The following is a 25,834-nucleotide window of genomic DNA, read 5'->3' as shown; positions in this document are numbered from 1 at the left end:
CAAGGGATTTTAAAGAATTTTTATTGACAGTTTTACAAAATAATCCTTAATAAATAGTATCTTGAGCAGCACTCAAGACACCTCTTCGTCTGCTTCTTGGTTTTATATGACAGGCAAAGATAGAAATTGCATGTTCACTGTAATGCAAGAACCTGTTGCTTATCCTCCAGAATTTCTTCCTCATCATCCATTTGGCTTTCATCCCAGCCCCTTAAAAGAAACATACCACAGTGATTTTCAGCAGCTCAAATTCCTCAAGCTACTCTGCTTTAAGCCCTAGTGACATATGTTCACATATGTGGAACTAAAAGGCATGAAAATAGCTGTTGCTGTATATTTTGCAAGTGTACATACATTACAAGCTACTATATTCATTTTTTCCCCTCAGTTTTTGTCACATACATTTTCACCTCTTAAACAAGTAGGAGATAAATAACATTGTCACTATTGTGCCTTAATAGAGAAATCCCACATCCTAGAACAGGTAAGCTAGGAAAATGGGTCTCATTTATATTATCTGCACTATTTGCAAACATTGTTTCGTTTTCTACTGACCTGCAATTTTAATATTATGAACATTCAAAAAAAAACCCCAACCAACCACAAATCTCTGTATCAGCTCTATTCACATAGCATGTAGTTAACCTCACAGTGTCTCACTTACCCTTACGAGTTACACAATCATAATAAGAAACCAATGACAGAGAGAAATTTGGGGAGCTTCCTTGTTTCCAGTCATCTCCTTAGTCTCCAAGGCAATATAACAGATATATCATAGACTATGGCGAGTTAAATGTTATTGGCTCACCTGCTCAAACTGCTCTTTTTGAAGATACGTTTCAACCAAAGAATCTAGGTGATTTGTAATAGACATACTTTATAAATCTCAGTGCTGTGTACTAACAAAAGCTAATGCATTAAAAAAAAAATAATCCCAAAATTTGTAATTTGGAGTCTCAACAACAAAATACATCACTTAATTCTTAATCTGAGCTGTCTGAGAGTACTGGTTTAGAACACCAAGATGCAAAATAGGTCATGCTGACATTTGTAATCAGCATGTAAAGAACAATCGGAAAGTCAAGACTGTTTTTATTTTGGTTTTGGCAAGATGTTTGGCATATTGAGCATTTTACAATATCATAAAAACATACGCACTAAGTTTAACTTACCTGAGAGTATCAACTCTGCTGTGGTCTTTTAGCTCCGGGTTTTTATGGAAATCTGTAGTATTTCCACATATCTTTTCTGAGTGTCTGCTGGAGGAGGTTACATCCTCAGAAGTTAAGCTGTAACGTTTTTCAGGACCTGAAATATTTTAGGTCATTTCCAGTATCTAAGCCATCAATTTTAAAGAATTTCACAGTACCAACAAAAACTTGCCATTAAAAGTCTCAAAACAACTCTAGCTGATGAAGGATGTCACTACAAGCCCTCAAATAAATTATGACTTTTTATTATATGGTTCCTATATCATTAGAAGTAATGGAGAGGGTTTACTTCTAAGATGTTTATGCCAGTACAATATGAAACCTTATATATAGGGCCCACTAATACCTATGTGACCTCAAAAAACAGTAGCAAGTGTAGAACTCGGGTAGCTCACTAATGGTAGTACATATTTAAAATGGAGTAACAGGATATATCCCACATCCACCAATACAAAAAGATGATCAACTGGGGTCACAGTCGATGCTTCTTATACAACACGCATGCAAGTATGTTACTATTTTCCCAGCTAGCCGTAAGTCTCAGCTATGAACTTCTAAATAATGAAAAGTATTCCAAGAAAGAGGAACAAAGAGGGAGAGAAAGAATGGGACAGTTTAGCAATAGCTTCCCTCCCTATTCTCCTCTGAGCATATTCAGCACGGATCTTCATTCCTCAAGCATTAACAAGGGCAACTCTTCCAAATACATGCGCTCTGATGAGTACATATCAAAAACGGAAGGACAGCCGTCCTGGAATGTGGTATTTGGAAGCCTCAGAGAAGAGCTGTGTGAAAAAATACAGCATAACCTAAGGTAAAAACATTTTAAAAGGTACAACACTCTGGAATCCAGACTACTTTTGTTTACTGAAGTTGCATCATAGCCAGGACCTGCCAATATAAAAGCACCACAGCAACTCAGAAGGAAGGGACCATGTTACAGCCTAAGAGATGCAGTCCATCAAGGCTGCTTATGGCACAAAGTGCCTTAGGCACTTGACCTATCTCCTCACTGAGATGGAACAGAAGCATGCCGATCTTTTTTTTTCCCTGTATTCAAAGAACAAAACCAGAACTCACTCATTCCGTTCAACCATAACCAACTGATCTTACTCACCTGCCACCTCCCCCACCCTCAAAAAAGCAGAGGAAAGGGTGTTGAGTCAAACCCAAAACGAGAGGTAATACCATGTCTATTGTGCCTTAATAATGGCAGTTCTCGTCAGGATAGATTTATAAAATTTCCTGTCCACCTCTTCCCCTTCTTGCTACCCTTGCATCACACCAGTTCTAGCTTCTAACCACACCTGGGGTGTTCATTATTAAATATCCAAGGAAAGGATACCTATTTAAAAGAAATTTATGATCTGAAATAATACCTAGCATCCTGCAGGTTTTTTTTCAACAAAATGCAAGGGATAAAAAACTTAAAGTTGTGTGAAACAGTTTGCTTCTACTAAATTAAGGGTAGCATATAGTATGATCAAATGGAAATAAATCACTGTTCAAGCACAAAAGATTCTTGCATCATCAAATGGTATAGTAGATTTCTGCATCAAAATCAGTCAGATCCGAGAAGGCAAATGAAATAGCTAATTGTTTTCATTACGTTACTTGTAAGCATGAGGAAAAAAAAGCAGTATTGCCACTTACCTGTGTAACTTTGTAATTCTCTTTCCAGAGTAAGTAGGGCTTCTTGGTCAGCAACATATTCCCAAAAATACTCATCCTGTTCGGTTACATCAAGGCACTTGTGTTTTGATATCTCAGTATCAGCTCTAAACATCTGCACAGGTGAACTCTGTGTGTTTGTTGGACAATTTCCAGTCAGTTTACAGTGTAGCATATTTGTCGACCAAGGTCTTCTAGAATCATTCCCTGAAATAACAGAAAAGGTCACAACTTCTAATAATTCAAGATTTTACACATAAAGAGAATTTTATCTTAGCTCATTAATGACATTGATTGTAGTTAAAATTATGAATTGACCTGAACAGATTATTAATTTTGCTTCAGACTGTGAATTAATAAACGTTAATAAAGAGTTTACAATTATATTAGGAAGTAGCACCTAATACTTCAGGGCTATCTTTCAGAAAAAAAAAAATATTTGATTTAAATATTACGTACAATGGCACAAATTTGGGGTGAGGGGAGAAACTGAGAATGTGTGTAGAAAGCTTAAAACTTTTGTTCTGTCTTTTTTTAATTTAAGGCAATATGAATAAAATATAGACACTTTCAAATATTTTTCTGGGATTCAAAATTGACAGTTTCAATTTCCGCACACAGTGTTTTTAAAATTAAAATGCCAATCTGGTTGCTTAAGATGAGAGAAATAATGTAAGCTACATTCCTTGAGATGGAGACAGTTGAAATTGAGAAAAGTAACTAAAAAGTGCAGATGAACTGTATGAAACAAGTAATGCATAACTGCATGTAATAAGACTTATTTCAGTAGCATGAAGAAATCTCTTACGAGATCAAAACCATATTGTACTACATGCTGCAAAACACACAGTAATACATAATCTTGTTCTAGACAGTTTATTAAAAAAATATTCAAGCTAAGAGGGGAGTAATGGGGTAGAGGCAGGAGCAGAAACTAAGCACAATAAAAAGAACTATTAGTGACAGCTGGAAAGAGATAATTTTTAACTCAAAAGCCCAATCTTATGAAAACAATGTCGTGTATATAAGCCATTATACCCAAAATACAAATACATAGATGAAGATATAAAAATGACCTAAATTCAACAGAATCATCACAGACAGCACTTCTACTTTTTACATAAGAAAATTAACCTGTTAAAGTAGGACCTCAAAGCTGTTGCTATCCTTACCTGGGTATGACCTCCACACTACCATCAGGGGAGAAATTCTGTTTTGAGTCTCCAAACCACCTGAAAGTCTATTCAATTGACCTTCTAAGACACCTTGAACTACAGAGTCATCAGCGTATTCACTCAAGCTCCTTTCAGTAACCCATTTTCCATCTCCTGAAATTAAAAAGTACTAGAGGAAATTATTTGCAGGTTTTGTGTTAATATGCATTTACTGTTACTATTTTTGCTGCATTTAATGTGTGTGATTTAAAGAAGTCATGCAACAAATTTTCTACACATGTAAATGTAAAAAAGAAAATCATATATAACACACTAACAAGCTTAAATTCATGTGATATACTTGATGGAATTAATATTCATGTTCATCAATCATTTCACATGTTTCATATACACCATTAAAAGCATTTTTTTGTGATGTATATTATGCACAAAGAAAAGCAGAAATTCCTACTGGAACCAAATTCTCAGGGGATATAAAGAAGCATATAAATCTATGACACTATATTGATGTAATTTACTTCAAGGTAGTAAGTTTATTTTACCCTTCCACAGTACCAGCTGTGTGTGTTGGCATGACTGTTACCCCAAAGTGACTTCTAAAAGTAAGCTAGATCCAAGTTACATGAAGAGAAGGATGTCTTACAGCAACAGTGATAAATATGTATATTGTTTGAGGATTTTATTCATAGGCCATTACCTGGAAATGGGATACTACTGTCCATAGGGCTAGAGTCAGCACACGGTGAAGAATGTGCTTCAAGCATTACTTGTTTAGGGTTTGCACCTACAACGAAGAAACCTTCAAGTCCCCAATACCGTGTAGAAACAGATTTCTGTCTTTTGGCTACATCCTGTAACTTGAATAAAACACAAAGCTATTAGAGATAGAAAAAGAAACAGGAAACTTCATAAGTTGCCCTTGCAAGTTTATATTAATAAAATGCTTATTTCATAAAATTTGGAATGATTCTGATAGCCTGGTGAAACAGATACTCATAAGGATGATGGTTTCGCATGGTATATGCTTTAAAATCCTATCAACTTCCATTGCTAATGTTGTGAGAATTTGAGTCTATTCTTCCACTGATTGAATGTGGACATGAAAAGCAGTTTTTCTTTGTTTGTTTTCACTTACCTTTGTGTACATCAACTAAAGTAATACTGTAATATTGTTATTGTCATAACAATGACTCCAAATCTAATGTCCTGACCTCCTCCATGATTTTTGGCTTTCAATTTGATATTCAGCAAAAGAACATTTGAATAATTGAGATTAGATAAGAGTATCTAAAATTTTTGGCATTCAACCAAGAGGTGAAGTGACCTTGATAACAACACGGAAAAGCTGCCTTCTCCCTCAACACACCTTTTTTTTTTTTTTGTCTGAGATCAGTCTGTTCTTTCCTTTGCTTTTTTTGAACATTAAGAAAAGAAGAAAAGACTGACAATACAAACTGGAAAGTACAGAGGCCTTCATCCCCTACAGATGAAATATGGTAGGCAGTGACAATCCTCTGATTAAAACTATACTCTTGATTGCTTGGGGGAGAAAGGGGGAGATTGTCCAGAGGAGAATGGGAAAAAGTGGTAGAATATTTCGTGGTAAACATACAACTATCACTATCTCAACTAATTCAGCAACATGGTATGTTGCCTCATGCTAAACTGGGAAAGTAGGTTAAGCAACATAGTTCATCTATTTTAGCAATCAAAGATAAAATATTTTACCACTGAAGACTTTGTAACTACAGGCAAAGCCAAACTCTGGCTATTGCAGACACTGTCCAGTTCTCGTGAATCTTCATTGGTTTTCTGCAGTTGTGTCTCAAGGAGATATTTGTCACTCATTAGTTCACTAGGGTTAGAAATCTTCTCGGGTAGTTTACAGGAGCTAAGTGACCTTCTCTTAGTCTTTAGTTTAACACTCTCCATTTGCAATGCATTTCTTTCAAGACTGCAGACAACCATTTTTTCTACAAGAGTACAAAAAAAAATCATGAAAATAGGATTTTTTTTTTTATGGAAATTATTACAAATTATAACCTGCAAGTCTACGATATTTTCTTCATGAACTTAAAATACGAAACCTCCATTGAAGTTATCCCTAAGCCATAAAATTACAAATAAGAACAGTTAACTTTCATTAGCTTCCTGCCTGATATCCAGAGATGCCAACATACATGGACTAGACTATGGAACTACCAGTTCCATATCTAATGCATATGTTCCTGTACATCATTGTCTATGAAAACATTAGATCTTGATAACGGTCTTAAAACATTTCCAACTACTTCTTCATGCTAATGTAATTTTTTACATTTAGAATGTTATAATCTAACTAGTGCCAGCGTAAGACCTGCAATAGTAGCAACTTCATAAAATTTCCTTAAAAGTAGTACAATGGTTTGAAATGCATACTATCGGGCTGTGAATGATTCTGCAAGCTGTTTTCCTTTGTTTATACCAGACATAGCTATTTTATTTTTTATCCTGTGCCCAAAGCACATCAATTACATCTCATTAGTCAGCTCTTGTTTGCTTTTTCACATTTGAAGATTTAAATAAGCAGTTTCTTGAACTAAGCACAAAGGGAACAAGTGCTAGGTTCTGAAGTGCTGGAGCAATTGTTTGGTACTTGCAAGAATAAGAAATTAAGTACCCTTACATTCCAACTTACTTCTTAATATCAAAAAAGTGACAGTATATATTTTACATAGTTTTAGGACACAGAGTAAGATCTTTGGGACCCCTTAAGAGTGCCAAAAATAAAGCTGCCAAACTTTCATGGTGATTTCACTGACATGCAACAGGCACTGGAATACGTATACACAAATTATGATCTTTCATGCAGAACAGGTAATCATTTATACCGTTTCTCAACCTATCTATATAAAAGCGTTTTTCTACATAAAAAGGACACGTGCCATACATTAAATATAATACAGTACAGATAAACTAAGAGATTTGCAAGATCACTTCATCTGCTTTATAATGGGTTTCTTTTCAGTATACAACTCATATTGGGGCAGTCTCTTCCTCAAACATGAACTCACAGCTGTGAGATTACTGTCACAGCGGATGCCAATCATTTCAAAATAGCTTGCACTGCCCATCAAATTGTGGTCAAGGGACCTGCATAGCACAAGGGATGGTACATAATTTAACGATCTTTAATTATTTTCTTCGGACAACCATTGTAGTTGACTACCACATCCTATATGAGAATTCTAAAACTGTATACACTTATGTATATTGTACAAATAACTTTCAAAATTTACCTTGAGAAATTTCTTTAGAAGAAACGGGATTTCTGTCAAGAGGAAAAGGTAAAAAATATTGAGTGTCAACTGTGGAAGTTAAATGACAAGATGATTTTCTCATTATGCCTACAGTTTCTCTTGGCAAAAGGCCTGGTACTGTGTCCTTCTGATCTGCAACTGCTGAACCACTTTGAAACAGAGGAAGGAGGAAAGACCAGAAGAATACAACATAACAAAACCAGACCACATCTCATCATAAATACATTTTGGGAGATCAGAAGAATTGCACATGTATCATTAATTATTAGGACTCTTAGTTTCGCCTGGAATTACAAGATTAGTTGAGTGAGGGTATCTTAAAAGAACACAACACTGACCAATTACCGACTTGTCTGTATGCTAGTCCCTGCTCCTACTGAGATAAGAGCATACAAAAGAGAAATTCTGCCTGTAATTCAGGACATCACATATAAAGAAATGTATCTTACATGGTTTAACATATTGGAGTAATCAAACAAACAAAATAAAGACATTTCAAAGTGATGCCTCTCTAGTTACAGGCAATTAATATACCTTGGTGGCTCACTGACAAAGTCGAAGACACAAACTTACTATTCACTAACTTTAATGGTAAATGTGTCATATGCCCGTTAACTGCCAAACTGTTCTTAGACTGCCTTACAAACCAGTCATCAAATCATTAGGTCATTCAAATGAAAATTTTTAAGGACAAAAAACAGCAATCACAGACAGGATCTTGGAAGAAATGGAAAGGAAAAGAAAGCAGTAACTAAGTGTCGTGATACTGGCACAGTCTATGTCTTGCGCCAAGAATGAGAAGACATATATCGTAACCATGCCTTAAAACAATTTACAATCAAGGATTCTCCCCTTTCATATGAACTACGACTGTCTGCAAATAAAAGCACCTGTTTCTTCAGAATGCAACTAAATCAGAACACAGCATTATTCCCTTTTCTCTTCCAAATAATTTCTGCATTTCTAATACCTTCCACACTGCTTGAGTGGTTCAGTTTTTCCTTGCTTATTCATTCCCATAGGCCCAGCTTCCATCACCAAAAAGTTAGATGATTCTTCCAAGTCCTTGCCACAAGACTAATTAAAAAACAAAACCAAAAAAACCATATTCAGCAATAGATTAAAATTCCAAAAAACATTAACTCCAGTGATTAAAAGCCTGCAGATTTTATTTTTGTGTAATTTCTATATAGTGAGGCTCCCTGGATACAATAGGAAAAAATTACAGGGAACCCTTGGAAAGATAAATTTTCCACATTTCTATAGAAAAGATAAACAATGCACCAATATTTTTTTTTTTAGTTAGAAATTATTTAACTATTGCTACTTTCAATATTTAACAGATCAACATTTAAACAAATCATTTTAGATCACTGTGAAGATTCATTAAGTCCTTTATTACATACTTACATCATCAAGGAACTCAATTTTCAAAGAGGACTCTGCATTTTCAGAAATAGTGTCGGGTACTTCCTCTCTAAAAACAGATGTCCAATATCTCTTCACCTCTTCAGCTACGAAATATAATTAATTTGATGCATTTCATTTTTTCCTGTTCAAGATACACTTATAAAAATGTAAACTTTTTATTTATTATGAAGTACCATAAATTTCTCCTTTCGTTATTGTTACATACTTAAGCAGTTTCTGCTTAAAGAAAGTAACTGTTCAGCAATCACAGCAAAAAAAAAAAAAATCCCAAGAAAAGGTATTTAATAGTTAGATTCAATAAACAGAAATCTATTACACCTGTTAAGTCATCGACATCATCACCATCATCATCATCTCCTTCTCCCCCTCCTCCAATCACAGCCTGATGTATACTCAGTGTTTGCACAGGCCTTAAATCTTTAATGCAACTACCAGAAATTTGATCAACAGCAGTTCTAAAAAAGGAAAACAAATCAATCTCAAAAAGTCATCATTTTTTTATAATATCACAGTCATTAAAAAAAAAAAACAAAAAACAAAACACCACACTACTTACTGCAGCAGTATTAACTGCTGCTGACAAGCAGCAACTCTTCCTAATTTCATTAAGATGACCTTACACCTCAGGGACTAACAAAACACACTAATGCTTATAAAAGTATCCTGAAGATTGTACTTCCTTTTCTCTATAATAAACTTTTGTAGCAAATGCCCCAAAATCAAGCAACCAAGTATCATTACGAGTTTTCAAATTCTACAATAAATTGATAGCAAAGAGAATCCCTCCAAATACTACCTCTGCAGTAATTCTGACATATTAAGTCATCGAGTCTGGTTATAATGGTTATTTTATTAACATAAAGTACCCTGTACACAGTCACCTTAACTCTTGATAATATATCTAATATTTAAAAAGTTCTAATGGGATTTTTATTAATGTTATTAAGTATTTCTACTTCTTTCATTAGTACCAGCAACTTCAACAATACCTTCTGTATTTCTTAAGCAAGAGTTTCTCCATGTAGCTCAGGCCATCCTTCTTGAATTCAATTTGGAAAGGTTCCTTCATAACAGTAAGATTGGTCTGTACCTCACAAATTCCCACAGATTCTATTAGAATTATTTAAAAAAAAAAATGTATACAGCTATTCAGATTTATAAACTTGCTATTTAACTACATTACTTTTGAATGAATGTCACATTAGTAGTCTATGCCTAGCTAAGTCTTTGTATAATTCCAAAATCTAAATGGCCAGTAGTATCATATTTATACAACACAGTCAGTAGTGGGGGTAGCCAGTAAAAACTCATTTATTACAGTTCTCCACATAAAGGAAGATTACCACATTGGGGGCGGGGGGGAGAAATCCATGACACCACAGATAAAAATCCCACCATATCACAGGAAAGAAGAAAAGAAAAAAAAGAAATCAGTATAATATTTTTTGTACAAAAATACACAAAGAACTAACACCATCCATGGACTAGAGGAAAGAGACTAGCTTGCTCAAATCCAATAAGACTAGAGGTTTTTTTCATATTTTTCCATGCATACTTCAACTGATTGCATCTTTTCACTGGGACAAAGAAATATTAAAAGCCTGTGGAAGACAAGCAGAAAATGTACTTTGATACACCATACGAAATCCTGAGCCATGTAAATTCCTGCTCTCTGCGACTTTATGCTTGAGCATTACAGTTCATATTAAAGTCTCACATGAGAAACAATGCCATAGAAAAGTACAGGGACACAAGCTAAATAATCTGGCCAATACCACAGTTCTTTACAAGAATTGGGGTAAACACTAATCTGCACGTTATTAAAAAAAAAAACTTCAGAGTTTTTGTTAATTTATAAAGGAACATAGAGAGAAAACTTAAGAAGAAACATTTATTATTCTAACAGAAATCTACCTTCAATAATCGAAAATCTGCTAACTCAGCAAAATGGCTCCTAATGTTTTTAAAATGCAATTAAAACAGAAAAAATCATACCTGATAGGATCTCACTGGCACACAGTTGTTCTCTGTGATCATGATTACCTTTTCTCCATTGAAACAAAGCTTCCTGAAAAGACTTTGCAGATTCCTCCTCATTAAATATACCATTTAGTAATAATCCTTTGTCCTGATATTCAAGGCCTGTACAGGTTGATTCTGAGGACAGTTCCTAAACCAATGCCACAACATAATTAATACAGCACTTCTGATGATAGTCTTCTCCCCAGTTACATACAATAGGAACAGCATTTTTAGTATCAGCTATGGAAACGCAGCACCCTGTTTTCTGGGCTTAGTCTAGCTACCCTGATAATCAAGATCACTCAATTTTTTTGTGGTCTTGCTCACAACTAAATTGCAATGTTCTATCAAAAGCAAAATAAAAAAAAAAAAAACCACAAAAGTTTCTATAAGCACACAAAAAAAACCATTTAACTTAAATGCTTTTAGTAGGCAGAAAGCAGTAGCCCGCCTCCTATGTATAGGATGGATATTATGTTGACAGACATGAATAGGGATCAATGGGCTGTGCAAGTCTGAGAGCCTGATCCCTCACTTGGCACACTGCCAAAAAACCTAAGGCCACTCTACCTAAGATATCCTAAACAAAAAGAATTTTTTTTTTCCAAACTGTACACTACCTCAGCACTGCCTACTGATGCTAGGAGAGATGAAAACTTGTCTGATGTGACCTGATGCTTGCTATTTACTTTCTTCTGCTCATGATTAATTTTCGATTCATTCAGATTTACTTCCTTGATGAAGTGATCAATGACCTCCAATTTTCCAACATGCATATCGGCTTCTGTCTGTTAATGACATATTATGAAATCATTTATTTATTATAAACATACTCAAACATTCCACCAAAGAGCATATTAAAAGCAGGTAGGTAACCACACATTGAAGAGTGATGGTGACATTAAAGAGTGATGGTGACATAAGCACATAATAATTTCAATAATCAATAGTGTGCAAATGTGTGAGCAAAAATTCAATAATCTGAATATTCCATTAGGTACTACACAGGACAGACTAAGTGAGGCATTTTATGCAGCACATATAATTTAAATAAATTTATGACCCTATGTACTTTTTTAATGAAGTTCTGCTTACTGAAGCTTTTCAGTACACAGAAGCACATCTGTAGAGGTCAACAAGAGGAAAATGTTCATTTAAGGAACTAACTGGAATACCCATTCACACACAAAAAATAGTTCAGGAAAGTCCAAACTATAAAGAACCCAATGAGTTTGACTGAAAATAGCTACAGAAGGAGAATAACAGTTTTACTCATGCTGGGACTTCACTGATTTGCAACCTTCATTAGAATAAAGAAAATTACTGTGGAAATGTAATATGAAGGTTTTGATTGTCAACTCTTGAATGATTATCAAGCAAAAACAAAAGATATTTTATGTTCATCCTTTCCCTATGTCCCCTCCCAATGCACAGAGACCAGAAGGAAAGATCCTTTGTCTACAAAATCCTCAAGCAAGGAACACATTCTTACCACGAAAACACAAGAGCAGTAAAGGTACGGGCAGAAAATTTAATCAGAGTCAAATATGTCAAGCAGCCATTGCAAAACTAGAATGTACTCACATCTCCTCCTTTCCACCTACTCTACACTATAATCGACCAAGCGACTTTGCAGTTGCTGGTTGCACATTAAATGGTACTTGTGACGTGCCAGTGAGTATGCACAGACTAACCACTTCAAACAATGGTTACTTTTTTTCCTTTTGCAGTCTTCCTCCAATTCTTATACTGCAATGCAGGATGAATAAGGTTCAAAGTTTACTGTATGAACATGCGTGCTTTGTCTTTTTCCTCAAACCTAATAGTCCATAATCATCCATAATTGATAGCAATTCTTTTTTCTCCAACATCGCCAACATGTTGCTAACACACACAGAGATCACAGAAGCATATACTTAAAGAGAAAGACGGGAATTTCTATAATTGCCCTTCTCCTCGGCTCATTCTGTTTCCTATGGCACATGCATTCAAAGTACATAGCTGAAGATTGTGTTGATTTCTTTTTCACCACATGAACAAAATAACCTTAACATTACAGTAGAACTCAGTAGAAGTCACATTCCTTTGAAGGAGATAATTTTAGTGATGTAGCTTCATACATCTGCTCTCTTTGAGCAAGCATAGTTGCATTATGTATGGTTCCTTCTGGTACTCTGACACACGGTACATAATAGCAGATCGATAATTGAAAGGCTCACCCTGCTGTGTTATTTGTATAAACAACATCAACATCTTCATTGAGATTTTGCTCAATTGCTTCAAGATACTTAAGCAAGAATTGCAAAACTGATTTTAGAGAATACTTGCAAAGCTTATTTGTTTTGGCCTCATATTAAACTTCCCAGTAGCTGAACTCCGATGCTAATTTTCTCCTACTTTGATGCCTAACCAACATAGGCATCTCTCTCTGCACCCTTTTGTTAGCTCCCTTTATTAATAGAGGAGGTTTCTAATTAGTTTCAGAGTAGAATAAGGAAGAAGCCAAGTAAAAGGGGGGGGGAGAATCAAGACAACTTAAGGTGGAATTCTCCTGATGCAGATGAAGTGATCACAGCACTCCATGATTCTCAGTTTAAATCTTTGTATTCTTCCAATGAACTGCTGTATGGCCTTTAATCCCCACAATAAATTCCAACATCTCAATCCGGTTTGTTTACCACGAAAAATGGGATAAGTGGCTTATCCCTTTAAAAATATCTCTCTCTCTCTCTCAAAGAGAATGCATTACAAATGTCAAGATTTATCATTGTTATCTTACTATTGTTACCACCCAGTTTTCAGTTCTAGGTTTAAAAGATCTGCTACAGTCTATTAAAAAAAAAATCCTAAACAGTCTGCATTTAGATGTGTGTAGTGGAATATTTTTATATCGATGCAAAACAGCTCATGGAAAAACTTTTATATCGACTGCGTAACTCAGGATAACACATCATCCCAAAAAGATAATTTATTGCTGGCTTTTCATTACTCACAGGATGGTGTTATCTTTCTGTAACTGCCTTAAATTCTCACCTGAAGTTTTTCCATCAAATGATGTAATCTTTCTACTAACATACTATAAGCAAGGATCATTTTGACAAAGATGTATTTATCAGACCAACAGCTTTGACAATTTACTACAGTACTAAAAGGATTATATTTCTGGGAAGAAGGAATGAGATAATCAAATAAATTTTAGTGGGATAACAGAATGACATATCCAGTGACATGATCAAAAAGTAAAATTTGCCTTCAGGAAAACCTCAACTCAGGTAGAACTGAAATAGTTAAATGAACTTACACTTAATCAAGGCCCTATCTTCATTTTCTATATTTATGTTAGCTTGCAGTTTCATGATAAACTAACTTTGATTCTTTGTAATCATAACAATGACATGAATCCAAACATTTTTTTTCATTAAAAGTTCCTGACATGGCTTCTCTTTGATTCATTAAGTCCAGCTATAAAACAGTTATCATTAACTTAGGAATGAAAGAAAATGAAAACAAGCATAACAATATATATTTGAAAAGGTATTAAAAAAACAGCAAATCATGGCACTTATCAAAATCAAATTTGGAATAACCTTAGGAGAACAAAAACAGTGGTTTTGTCCAAAAGATAAAATCCAAAATGCATGTACAATTTAGCCCAAAAAAAGAGTTGTTACAACTCAATTATGAAATGCAATCAAATATAACACATGAGAAACTTGTTTGTTACAATTAAGTGTTACACAATAATTCTAGGAGGAATCCCTACTACCCTAATTATAAAATTATAAAATTTTTATTGTTTCGTAACAGATATGCGACATAAAGTTGTATGTTAGAAACTGAATATTACTGAGCTAAATAATAAAACTACACACAACTTAAGTCTCCACTGTACTATATAACATTTTACTTTCATCAGCTTATTCCTTTGTGAGCAGAATCCAAGTACGAAAGAATCAGGAATGCTGAAAGTGGCATCTGACAGAACAGAAATAATTATAAGCAGGAATTCAGAGTTTCAAGCTCATGTATAACTATATTTAAATTACCAGTAACATAGCCTGTTAAATATCTTGTAAGGGTATATAATTGCCTTGATGAATGAACAATCACACCTTTGGCCACTTTTAGTACTTACAATTTTTTTTTTTTCTAAAATGCTTGACATCCAACAATTTGGAAAAGTCTCAAACAATATACCAATAACAATATTTCAAAGAGCCTATGTAAAAATCTCCTAACCCAGCAATTTGTTACATATTTCCAGCCACGTAACACTACCACTGGTTCAATTTAACTCGGTTTTCCATGAGGTGCGCATAACCATAAAATCCATCCAGGCACAAGAAAGGGCCGGGGCCGGGGGCGGGGCCGTCCCGTGGGGCGCAGCGCCGCCTGGCAGCGCGGCGCGTCCCGGCCCCGCAGCCCGGGCACAGCCGGGGAGAGGCCGCCCCTCGCCTCGCACCAACAGACGCCGAGGAGAGGCAGCGAACGCTGCCGAGGCCGTTCTGCGGCTCAGCCGATTGCAGAGAGTTCTCAACAGCTTCGCCATAGCAGCTTCGGCAAAACTAGGTACCGGCTCGTACAAGAATAGGGATTGGCAGCGCAGATGGGCTTGCACATCGAAAGCTCGCAGGAAAAACACACCCTTTGCGCTGCTGGGGATGTTCAGCTTTACTACACAGACAGGGTATTAGTTCTTCGGTGAGCATTAATGACATGAAGGGGAAAATAAAATTTAAAAAAAAAAAAATTGAAGGAAGCAAAATCCCAGTGGCTTTGATGCCAGGTAATCTTAACAGAAATTTAAAATCCACAAGTATTTTTTTCTTAAGGAAAACCATTAAAAACACACACACAAATAAAATATCTGTTCCTTTTGTTTTGAGTGTTAGCAGCTCCAATGGCTTTAATTTGCCGTAAAAGCAGTACAAATACGTCGTGGCATGTATTACGGGGCAGAGGGGGGAATTCTAAGAGAGATGCTACTTTTTTAGAATTAAAAAAAAAAGGGTGCTACTTTCTTAGAATTAAAATGTTATTTTCTTATTCAACAATGGAACTACTCTGTTTGCACAAGTTACTTCAAAAATCGAATAGTATGGGGCTACATCATATTTTGGAGGCTAGGTTTCCTATTTATACTTGCTAAAAGGCAAAATCTCTATAGTAAATACAAATCACCTCATACTAATTTCCACTCTAACGCAGCCAGCAAGTACCATCTCAGAAAGCAGCCAGAATTAAGAATGTGCCCTGGTGCTTATCAAAGTATTTAAAATGACAAAATATTCCCGGCCCACTCAATTTTGCCCTATTTGCCTGCAACAATACATCATATGGTAGTGTTCAGTCTTCTTCAGTTACATTCACATCCTGGGCAAATTAATAAAATTCAGCCTAAAGAAACTCCCTGTTAAAGCACTGATAACAGTTCTGATAACAGAATCATTTAATCTGTTTCCTTGCCATTCAGAGAGATCAGCATATAAAACCTGCCTTCATCTTATGTGCACTAAGTACTTATCACAGCAAGAAATCCTAGAATTAAAGTGGACATAAACAATATATTTTGGGAAACAGGTGAAAAAAACCTGTTACTTTAATTTCAATTCCAGCAAGATTAGATATTTAAATAAAGTAGGATCAAATTAATCTCAAATATGTGAGTAATTTTTTCCTCTTTTTAAGTTGCTGCACACTTAATAGTCAATATGGTACCTCCAGCTGACCATCTTAGGGAAGTCATATTTTTCCGAGCAGAACAAACTGCAAAAATAAGGTATTAAAAATCTTCAATTCACCAGAAAAGCTAAGGCTAAAAGTTCAAATGAGCTCCTTGACTTCATCATTTCAAAGTAGCAATGCTGCCATCAAAATGATTCCTTTTTACGGAAGGAGCGGAGGCAGCTAGTATGACAACATCCATAGACTACCATAATACAACTGCATTGTACAGAAAAGCTAACATACAGAAAACTAATGTAATATTTAGACCGATACCTGTGTTTTAGGCATGCACATATGTATTTCCATATATAGGTCTCTTCATGAAGGAACCTGGAAGTGAATTCCAGGTCAGATAGCTTGTCTGTGCAAACCACACACAGCTTATAGCCTGGACAAACCCAAGGTAATTCATTTTACAACATATTATACTATATAATATATGTCTAGATACTGCCACAAAGCTACTATATATACACATTATATTCTGTTGCTATAGAGTAATCTTTAAACCATTTACTTACCAGCAGTGCACTCTTAATTTCATATAGTCCACATGCTATCCCCTTCACTTCAGATTTTTCATGAGCCATTTCATGCTTAAGTGGTTCTTTCACTGGCTCTGCGGGGAAAAAAAAAGAAAAACACCAAAAACCCAAATCCGGTACTCCAGTCTCTGATTTCTTTATTGCTTAATTGCAGCAACCTCCAAGAACCAGATACTCTAGCAGAAGTTTGTGAGGTTTTATTTAGTTAACAAAGATGTCTTTACCTTGAATTTGTTCTTTGAGTATTTGCAACTTCACTTTTCCAGAAGAAACCTATATGGAAGAATATTTACATATATATATAAAAACTAAGGTACTGGAGTATGAATATTAAAAAGAAACCTAAGGTGCGAATGAAAATGAATAAAAGCATAACTTTTATAGAATTAAAATGTTACTGTTACTAGGAAAACAGCTAAGCACGTATTTAAAGAGAAAACTCCATGTACTGTTCATGACAGCTGTTAAGTCTGTGACCAATTTCCCTCCCCATTCATGAAATGATTTGTCCTTGTTTGCCCAGCCAGGTACATAGCAAGTGTCTTCCACAAGCGTGGACCTGCAGAACTTTCATAACCATAGTGACTTCTGCCCCATGCATCTTCTCCTTAGCCATCACAACCTAAATCTGAAGTCTTTGAAGTAATAACAGCTCTGAGTTACTTGTCTCAGAGAAGGGGAAAGAGAAAGATGTGGGTTAAAGAAAATCTTTTCATTCTGACTCTCTCTTCTACTCCCAGGCAAGTAGGCAATTTCATTGGAATTGAGTGTGTTGGCTGAGAAGACCTTCACACCAAACTGCTGCTGCTTCAAAAGACTTCAAATAGCAATTGCGACAGCTTAGTCTGAAGTTGTCATTGTGTGTTTTTCTCTTCAGACTGATATAAGCTTTATTTCAGCCAGTTTTAAATGGTCTCTCTTAATTAACAGCTCTCATTTCAACACAGCATACGTAGCATGGCTTCCAGAAAAAAAAATCGTATGAGAAAACTTCTTTTATGTCCAATTTGCTTGCCTCTCCAGACACATCAATGTCTGCTAAAGGAAAGAGGAACTATCTCTAAGTTGAAATAGTTTGGATTTGGGGATCCCCTACAGTTTTTTCATACTAATTCATGGAACAAGTAAAGAACATCAGCTCCATTATCGCAATTGGTATTTTAACAGCACTCGTGAACATTATTTGATGATGGATACACCTAATGCTTGTTTCCATGATGTATAAAGCCTCAAGGACAAGAGCCTAAGCTATTAAAATGATGAATTTATTTCACCAGAGAATGAAATATTAAGACTAGGTTATTACAGTCGGAAGCGATAACACTCCCTACAAGGTCCAGTCTTCAACTACTTACAAATTTGACCAACTTTTACCGTTCCCGTATGTCTGCCTTATCCTTAATATTTTTTGAGAGTTTGAGCAAATTTGCCCTAGTCATTTCCAAAAAGAAACAAGGGGAAAATACCCCATTGTGTACATATTAAAAAGAAAACAAATTTTTCAATGACTTAGCAGGAAAGTTCTACATCCCTCCTTTTAGGTCTGAGCAAGGATGTCATAGAACAAGAGTCAATTGATAAACCTAACCCACATTTTAAAACACTGAAGCATTCAGTCTCAGTCCAAGAGAATGGACTGAGTCCAGTCCTTGTCCAAGAGAATGCTTCAAAGATCTGTTTAACCCACACTTGACCAACTTGCATTAGTCCTCAGAGGATGAACGTAGGACTTTCCCAGCTACTGTGGACCAAGTGGCAAGTTGGGTTCTCAGTCTCCTTCTGTACTTGCTGGAAGAAATCCAGAAGCATCATAAGAAAGATTATAGGAAATACAGAAGTGGAGGGAAAAAAAAAAAAATAAAGAGAATGAACCACAGAGCCATATGGGAGTTCTACTATGAATGCAGATACCATTATGCAGTCACTGAGCTAAACAAAAAACTTTAACTGTAGTATTTTTTAATGTGGTGTGCCTTTTTCATAGCTTTTACCTATGAAGATAGAGAACTTGTATTCAAAACTTCACGTGAAGCCTTGTATTTCAGATTCATAACGGACATTAGACAAGGCCTAATGAATTTGAAAGACAGGCTCCTGAAGACTTCCATCACTACCAAATTAGACTCTTACAATATTAAATCTGTAGAAGGAATGATATTTTGCTATCTACTGCAATTAAAAAACCACACATCACGAAACAGAACTTGATGTTCGTCCAGCTCAAAGGAAAACATAAGCTTGGCATACAAAAATAAAAAATCAGAAATTTTACTACGAAGGTGCTTGACTTTTTATTTTTACAGTCTTTAAAATTCCCATGTTCTGTGGTATAAATGTTCTAAATCTTGTTTTGTTTTAAATAGCTTTACCTGCAAATATAGCTTACTACCTTATTATTGTTTTCTTTGCTTTGTGACAAAACTCGGGCTTGGATGGTCATTGGTCTTGCCTGTCCAGATTTCCAGTGATAAACACTTGATTTCCTATGAACCAAGAGCAAGAAAGAACTTACAAATTACATCTTCTGTAAGCAAAAGCAGCATAAAGGTTTTCCTTCAGGTTTTTAAATAAGAACAGAGCATCACAAAAATAAAGTGCTTGTCTATAGGATCATCAATTCCCCGAAACACAAACACCTCCCTTCCATTGAAACCTGCTTCACATCTACTTTAATAGTAGTAAAAACACCAAATGTATAAGAAAGTACTTATTTTTAGACCAAATTGGTCTAAGTTTTTAAACGTAAGAAAATCCCATCAATTCTCTAAGGTTGGTTTTAAAAGAATAAAAATGTAAGAGAAGTACACTTCAGATAAGTCTTCATTGTCCCAATTTACTCTAGGGCATTCAGCCAGCACAGCTAAAATGCAGCATCTTTTAGTAAGCCAGGAACACATACCTAAAATTGAGATTTCAGTGAATATCAGTTTAGATATTGACTAGTATGACGGACGTGGTAGATAGTGGGGAAGAATTTAAGACTAAGGGAGATTAAACAGTGATTTTCAGCTTTAGCACACTGCATAATACACTACTGCATCGTGTTTAGCAAGTATGCAAATGACTGATCTACTTTGTTTTACAGAAAACCATAGTGCAAAACAGACTAAAGCATACAAAACAAGGGGTAAGGAAAACACGTAGGAGGGAAGAGGGATGATCTTCCCACCAGTGGTGCAAATGCCAATGATTCCTGTCATTTGAACTCACCATAACAACACTATCAGGGTTTGCAGGTACAAGGCCATGAGAACAATACAAGAACAACTGCATGAGCACAATATAGGGAAAAAAGTGCCACACAGTATCTGGAAAACACTGCCTTGGCAGCTCAAGCAAAAGTTTACAGAGCAAACGGCAGGCCCTTGGCATTACCAAGACTACGGCACTAAGGTATCCAACGCACTTGTATCTCCAGTGACAAAAAATGTCAGGCAGAAGTACAAAGAAATGGAAGCAGATGTTGCAGAGATTTGCTAACATTCAGAGTGAGCCAGTAACAGAGCTAAGATTTAAACTTCCACCCTAGCACTTGCTTCATTACATTATGCTTACTTTCCAAGCCATCTTTCCATCATACAGAAAATGACTTTCTGAGAAGCTACACAGATGCATGCAAAACAGGATCAAAGCAGTATGAAGAACAGTATCCTCATCAGAAATAAGACTGAAATAGTGCAAGAGAAACTACTTTCTGTCTCCTGCTTTAAAACGAAGGTGACAAATCCAGTCAGACAGGGGAAAAGGGAGCAGAAGAAATAAATGAGCAAAAGGGATCTCTGCCTCTGAAGGAAGGATTTGTTTGTTTACTTCTAACAACAACAACAACAACAAATTTTCACATGGGAGTTTAAAAATAAGAAAGTCATAGGATAGCAAGTTTATCATTGGGAAGAAAGATTGGGGAGGGGAGACTGAACACTTGTGAATTCCAAACTTTGCAAGAGACCCCATCTGGGACAGGGGGAGGTTTGGAGGGAGCATCTCATTGGATTCCTTTTTTAGAAATAGAAATTTAACTTACTTTCTCTCTTCTTTTTCTCTGCTCATGTCTGACTGTAGTTGTCGTAATTTCTTCTCCATCTCTTTGTTTTCTGTTTCTAACTGCACTTTCTCCAACTGCAATTCTCTGACAGTTCTGGAGAAGTAGTAAAATATTCATTAGAAATTACATGAAAGACAGTAAGGTACCTGAAGAAGTTTAAAGCAGCAAGAAAAAAAAGTTGAAAAATTTGTCATTAAAGACACATCACCCTTCTATCTCCTAGCAAGACTGAAAACAGTTCTGGAAAATTTAGGTCAGGTGCAAACTCCTTGGACCCAAGAATCTCTCATTACAGAGGGGTACACTGACAGTGATATGTCTACTCCAATATAAGCTTTAGAGTGGCCAACATAAAACTGATACAATTGTGTCTGTATTCAGACAGGTTTATTGCCTAATTATATTAAACTACCCCAGTGAATCCTTTAGTATTATTTGTTTACAAAGTATATATGTTAGATATACAGTTATAAGACCTGTAACTTACTCAGACAATAGATTAAAGCCTGAGAAAAGAAAGGCTTAAGGATAAAAGCGTAGGGAAAATACTAGAAAAGAAACACATCATGATTCTTCTTGCTCTTACACGAATAAGCTCTTCTACTTAATGTTGCATTAAAACTTATTAAAAATTATGAAAAAACCTCTCTATCACAATCAGATAAAATGCACTTACTTTGCTTTTAACCTCACCGACGTTCCAGTTTTTGAGCCTGGGAGTATTACAAAATCATTGATGTTCATGATTCTCAGTATAATCTCTTCTAAAAAAGAGAATTTCAATGATCTACAGTTAGCAACCTGTTGAATTCAATTGAAATTAAAACAGTAAAAACTTGTTACAAATCCAAAAATATTAGTATATAGAAGGAGAGAAATGGAGCACAGAACTTGTTTATATGAAGTGCCAATAAAATCCTAGAGCAACTCTAAATTAAATTTAACTGAAAGAAAAACTTTTTATTACATTTATGATACCAGGAAAAAGATTCACTTGTCTGTTTCATTTGGGCAATTCCCTCAAGTTCAATGAAAGCAGTTTAATATTAAATAAAACACAGCTTGCTTGAACCAGACCCATAGAAAGCACTGAGAAGGAGAAAATTGTATCAATGGCTATGAAGTCAAACCATCTCAACCGATTTGAAAAGATAAATGTCTTCTGTGATATACAAATTGATACAAAAGAATACGATAACTCACAGAGCAGAGTTATTCCCTACTCTCAAAACTTCAAGACAGTGGTATTTTAAAGACAATTTTTTTTCCCCAGGTTGTAAAATACTCTTCCAACAAGCAAGTTCATACAGCACGGAGTCCAAATTGAAGCTTAACATCCATACCCTCCCTGTGCAAGAATGTTTGCAGTGTAACCAGTACAGACTAAGCAGGCTGCTGGAAGAAACATGCCAACACTCAATTTCAAGCACAGTGCCAAAGCTGAACATTTACTTGTGCTGCTGGGATGCATACGGAAAAGGAAAAAAAACCTTATAGTCCAGAGACTTACAGCTGACAGGACGGTTGGAAACTGTTCTTCAACTGTTGGCTATCAGATTCCAGCTGAAAGCAGGACCTAACTGAAATGATGTGGAGAAGCTTAGTATTTGAAATACATCAAAAGTATAACTGAGCTCAAGAGCAAAAGCTCAGCTGCCTGTTCGCACATCAACCTGAAAATTACCATTAATAGTTAAAATGTGTCCAAATAATGCCTCTGTCCATGAGGAGAAACGCGTGTCAACGGCACATTAGAAACAGTTAAAATATCTGGTGCCACAGAACCTAAAAGCAACGACATTTTAGCGCTGACAGAAATGTCAGATGAGCGCACAAAACATGTTTCTTACTGTGCCGGAAAAACCAAGCGCTCCATTCTTTCTTATCATTTCAAAACAATTATTCTTTTATCACATTCTAAGATAAAACAAGATTCTATTAACTTTGAATAGAAGAAGGTTCTTCCATTGGTGAATGTGTGCTAGCAGGACTAGCGCACCTAGACAGGCAGGGATAACACACTGGTTTTGATGTAGCCCAAAGACTACCTAGTAGTAAAAACAGAGGTAAATGACTGAAGCCAGCTTACCAAGCTCAAGGAGGGAAAGTAGTTAACTCATATAAATGATATTTTTTTATAAACTTTAACATGTTCCACTGGAAGTAAATATTTAAAGAGGTAACTTAAAAGTTGCGGTAGTATCACAGATAAAAACATCTACAAAGTTTCGGGAATACAGTAATACTGGGTGGGGAAAAAAAAGCATCAGGTTATAGATAACAGGTGATATAGATAGACAGAAGGTGATCAAAAGCCTGAATTGTTCGGAGAAAACACATAAATTCATTTAATAGCTGTTAGAGCATATTTCTATTTCTTATAAGAACAGCTGTTAAACACTGAGACTTAACACTCATAGTTAAACATACACCATTTGGGGAAATATGCACCCTTAGCTTGCAAGACATCCTTAAGTACCCATGAGAGGGCTGTCAGGGCTGCCAGGGAAGTCCACCAAAGGCAAGTTCTAATGTGGCAAACCCAAACTCCTCAGAAACAAACTCCTACTTGGAAACAGACTTGTAATTTAAATACAGACTAGAGTTCCCTTTTTCTGTGTGCTTTTTGTTTACCCATGAATCCTTTTCTCTTTCTAATATGTAAGACAAATTTCCAGTGAGGCAAAGAGTAAAGCAACGTATCAACATAAATAAATCAAGCATTAATTACCCACATCCTTTCTGCCTGCTCTTCTACACACACTAGGACTCAAATTTCATCATTCTAGCAGATTCCTCTGTGCTGTTACTGGATATACAGCGCAACTGAACAAAACAAAAAACGGTGTTTCTGCTAAATGAAATTTAAGTCAATCTAATTTTAAAGTCTGCATAGCTAAATGAACACAAATCCCATATACCCTCTATCTCAGCTTATCTCAAATTTCTTCATAATCAATTTAAAGATAGCTTTATAACTTAAAGACAGCAGAAGATGGGTGCAGTTTAATTCAACCTACAAGAGTTTAACTAGAGCAGGCTAAATTCCAACAGCTTTCTCACATCAATAAACCCGCATAATCCAAAGGGATGCTACCATACATGTAATAGCTCACATCCAATTACCATAACCATGAACACGGATTTCATGCTAGACTGAGTCCTATCCACTTACCAATAATTCAAACCAAACTATTTCCTTTGAAGAAGAATTCGTAGTGTAAATAAGGATTTGTCTAGCATTGCTCTCCATCCATTTGCTGTTAATTATATCAACTGAGCCTTCTGGTCCTTCCAAAGAATGCCCTTTAACGTTTCACTAATTGGTAAAAAAAAAAAAAAAAGGAAAAAAAAGTGACATTAAAAAAAAAACCCACACAAACTTTGATTGCCTTGTAAATCTGCTCCTAACAGCTAGTCTAAATCCAGCAGTCAGGTGTGCTAACACCTCAGTTTCAGTCTCTCGGGATAAACGCATATTCTCCATGCCCCAGTATCTGTAACATCAACCATTTCAAACTTCACTTTTGATTTTTAAACAAATTATCCATTTCTATGTTTAATGTCGTACAACGTGCATAAAGTAAGATCATGAAAACCAGATTAAAACAGCTAAATGATACTTTCCTTAACTTATTTTCCCATACTTAGCAATTTCATCACACATTGGAAAGATGTATTGTCTCAGTGACTCTGACAAGTCAACACCTATTTCTACCAGTTGTGCATCTTCACTGTTTAACCAAAAACTATGATTTCAACTATATTTTCATTAACTGCAAACACGAAAGAAACTACCAGAACGGTCTGTCTCTCCATACAATGTACTCAAAAAAAAAAAGAAATAGATTACCAAGTATGTTACCAATATGAGATAAATGCCTTACCATCCACATTATATAGCTACAGCAATTGCCCTGTGAGGTCCTGCAGAAGCATTGCCCAGAAGTAAGCAGAGCAAATGAAGAAAAAGGTGGGGATAAGAACAGGTGAATAAATGGAGAAAAGTCAGTACTTGCCTTTAATACTTCTGTAAAACTCTAGTCTCTGCTAAAGCAAGGCTTACAGATTTCAGTCAGTCCAGACAACAGCTCTAGGAAAACACAGAACAATGCACAAGGGCAGACAAAAAAAAGGTATTAAAAAACCCTGCTGTCAAAGCAGTGGGCTTTTGTTTGTTTGTTTGTTTCGTTACCGATGAAAGGTAGGAAGGACAGGGAAGAAGGAAACTGCCCAGAACTGTAACCTAAAACCAGAAAGCCGTAAGGGGGGGCGATTAAGAGAAAAGAGTGGAGGACGAGCACAAACTCAAACTGTAAGGCTACGGGGGAGGGCGTTCCCAGGCAGCACCTGGGGGCACCAGCACCTGCCGCCAAATATTCCCTCAGCCCTTTCGGCACCGGCCTCGAGGCGGGCGGCAACTGCCGGGGAGGGACGCGCTTTCTCGGGCGGGAGCCTTCGCGCTTGAGGGGAACCCCCCCACGGCGGGGCCGCCCCCCCCGGCCGCGCTCGCCGGGCCAAGGCCGCGCCACTCCCGCCCCGACACAGGCTTGGGCTCCCGCCAGACCAAACGTTCCCCCGGCCGCCGCCGCGGGCCCGCCCTCGGCTCACCCCCGCGGGGGATCGGCCCGGTCCCGGTCCCGTTCCCCTCAGCGCTGCCGCCGCTGCCCGCCCCACGCGCACCGCCGCCGCCGCGCGCCGTTCCCAT

The 25,834-nt window shown here is 36.4% G+C and overlaps 1 protein-coding gene across 2 annotated transcripts; it reads right to left on the bottom strand.

Moving 5' to 3' along the window:
* ZBBX (zinc finger B-box domain containing) lies at positions 1 to 25,834 on the bottom strand. Of its 2 annotated transcripts, XM_075157439.1 has the most exons (22): positions 25,738 to 25,834; positions 25,146 to 25,219; positions 24,302 to 24,445; positions 22,637 to 22,706; positions 21,803 to 21,890; positions 21,106 to 21,219; positions 19,471 to 19,564; positions 17,306 to 17,354; positions 17,058 to 17,155; positions 11,430 to 11,597; positions 10,783 to 10,957; positions 9,777 to 9,897; positions 9,106 to 9,242; positions 8,767 to 8,870; positions 8,327 to 8,433; positions 7,336 to 7,367; positions 5,786 to 6,030; positions 4,755 to 4,914; positions 4,055 to 4,210; positions 2,865 to 3,089; positions 1,173 to 1,308; positions 5 to 210 (listed from the first exon to the last, which is right to left on the bottom strand). In XM_075157439.1, the coding sequence occupies exons 5-22, from the start codon at positions 21,868 to 21,870 to the stop codon at positions 135 to 137; spliced, it is 2,265 nt and encodes a 754-aa protein (XP_075013540.1). In that variant the 5' UTR covers positions 21,871 to 21,890; positions 22,637 to 22,706; positions 24,302 to 24,445; positions 25,146 to 25,219; positions 25,738 to 25,834; the 3' UTR covers positions 5 to 134. The 2 variants fall into 2 exon arrangements, with proteins under 2 accessions (XP_075013541.1, XP_075013540.1); XM_075157440.1 differs by lacking the exon at positions 11,430 to 11,597 and having other exon boundaries at positions 1 to 210; positions 25,738 to 25,832.

The sequence above is a fragment of the Calonectris borealis genome, chromosome 9, assembly GCF_964195595.1.
Source record: "Calonectris borealis chromosome 9, bCalBor7.hap1.2, whole genome shotgun sequence".
NCBI classification, from domain to species: Eukaryota; Metazoa; Chordata; class Aves; order Procellariiformes; family Procellariidae; genus Calonectris; species Calonectris borealis.
Note: the sequence above shows the minus strand (reverse complement) of the source record. Positions and strands in the feature narration are given on the sequence as shown.

What these genes read in the sequence shown, in the direction of transcription:
- ZBBX (XM_075157439.1), bottom strand. Translation starts at nt 21,870, where the DNA reads ATGAACATCAATGATTTTGTAATACTCCCAGGCTCAAAAACTGGAACG. An exon ending in TCGGTGAGGTTAAAAGCAAA is followed by an intron (nt 21,220 to 21,802) that starts GTAAGTGCATTT and finishes CTACTTCTCCAG; the next exon opens with AACTGTCAGAGAATTGCAGT. An exon ending in AGAGAAAAAGAAGAGAGAAA is followed by an intron (nt 19,565 to 21,105) that starts GTAAGTTAAATT and finishes CTTGGTTCATAG; the next exon opens with GAAATCAAGTGTTTATCACT.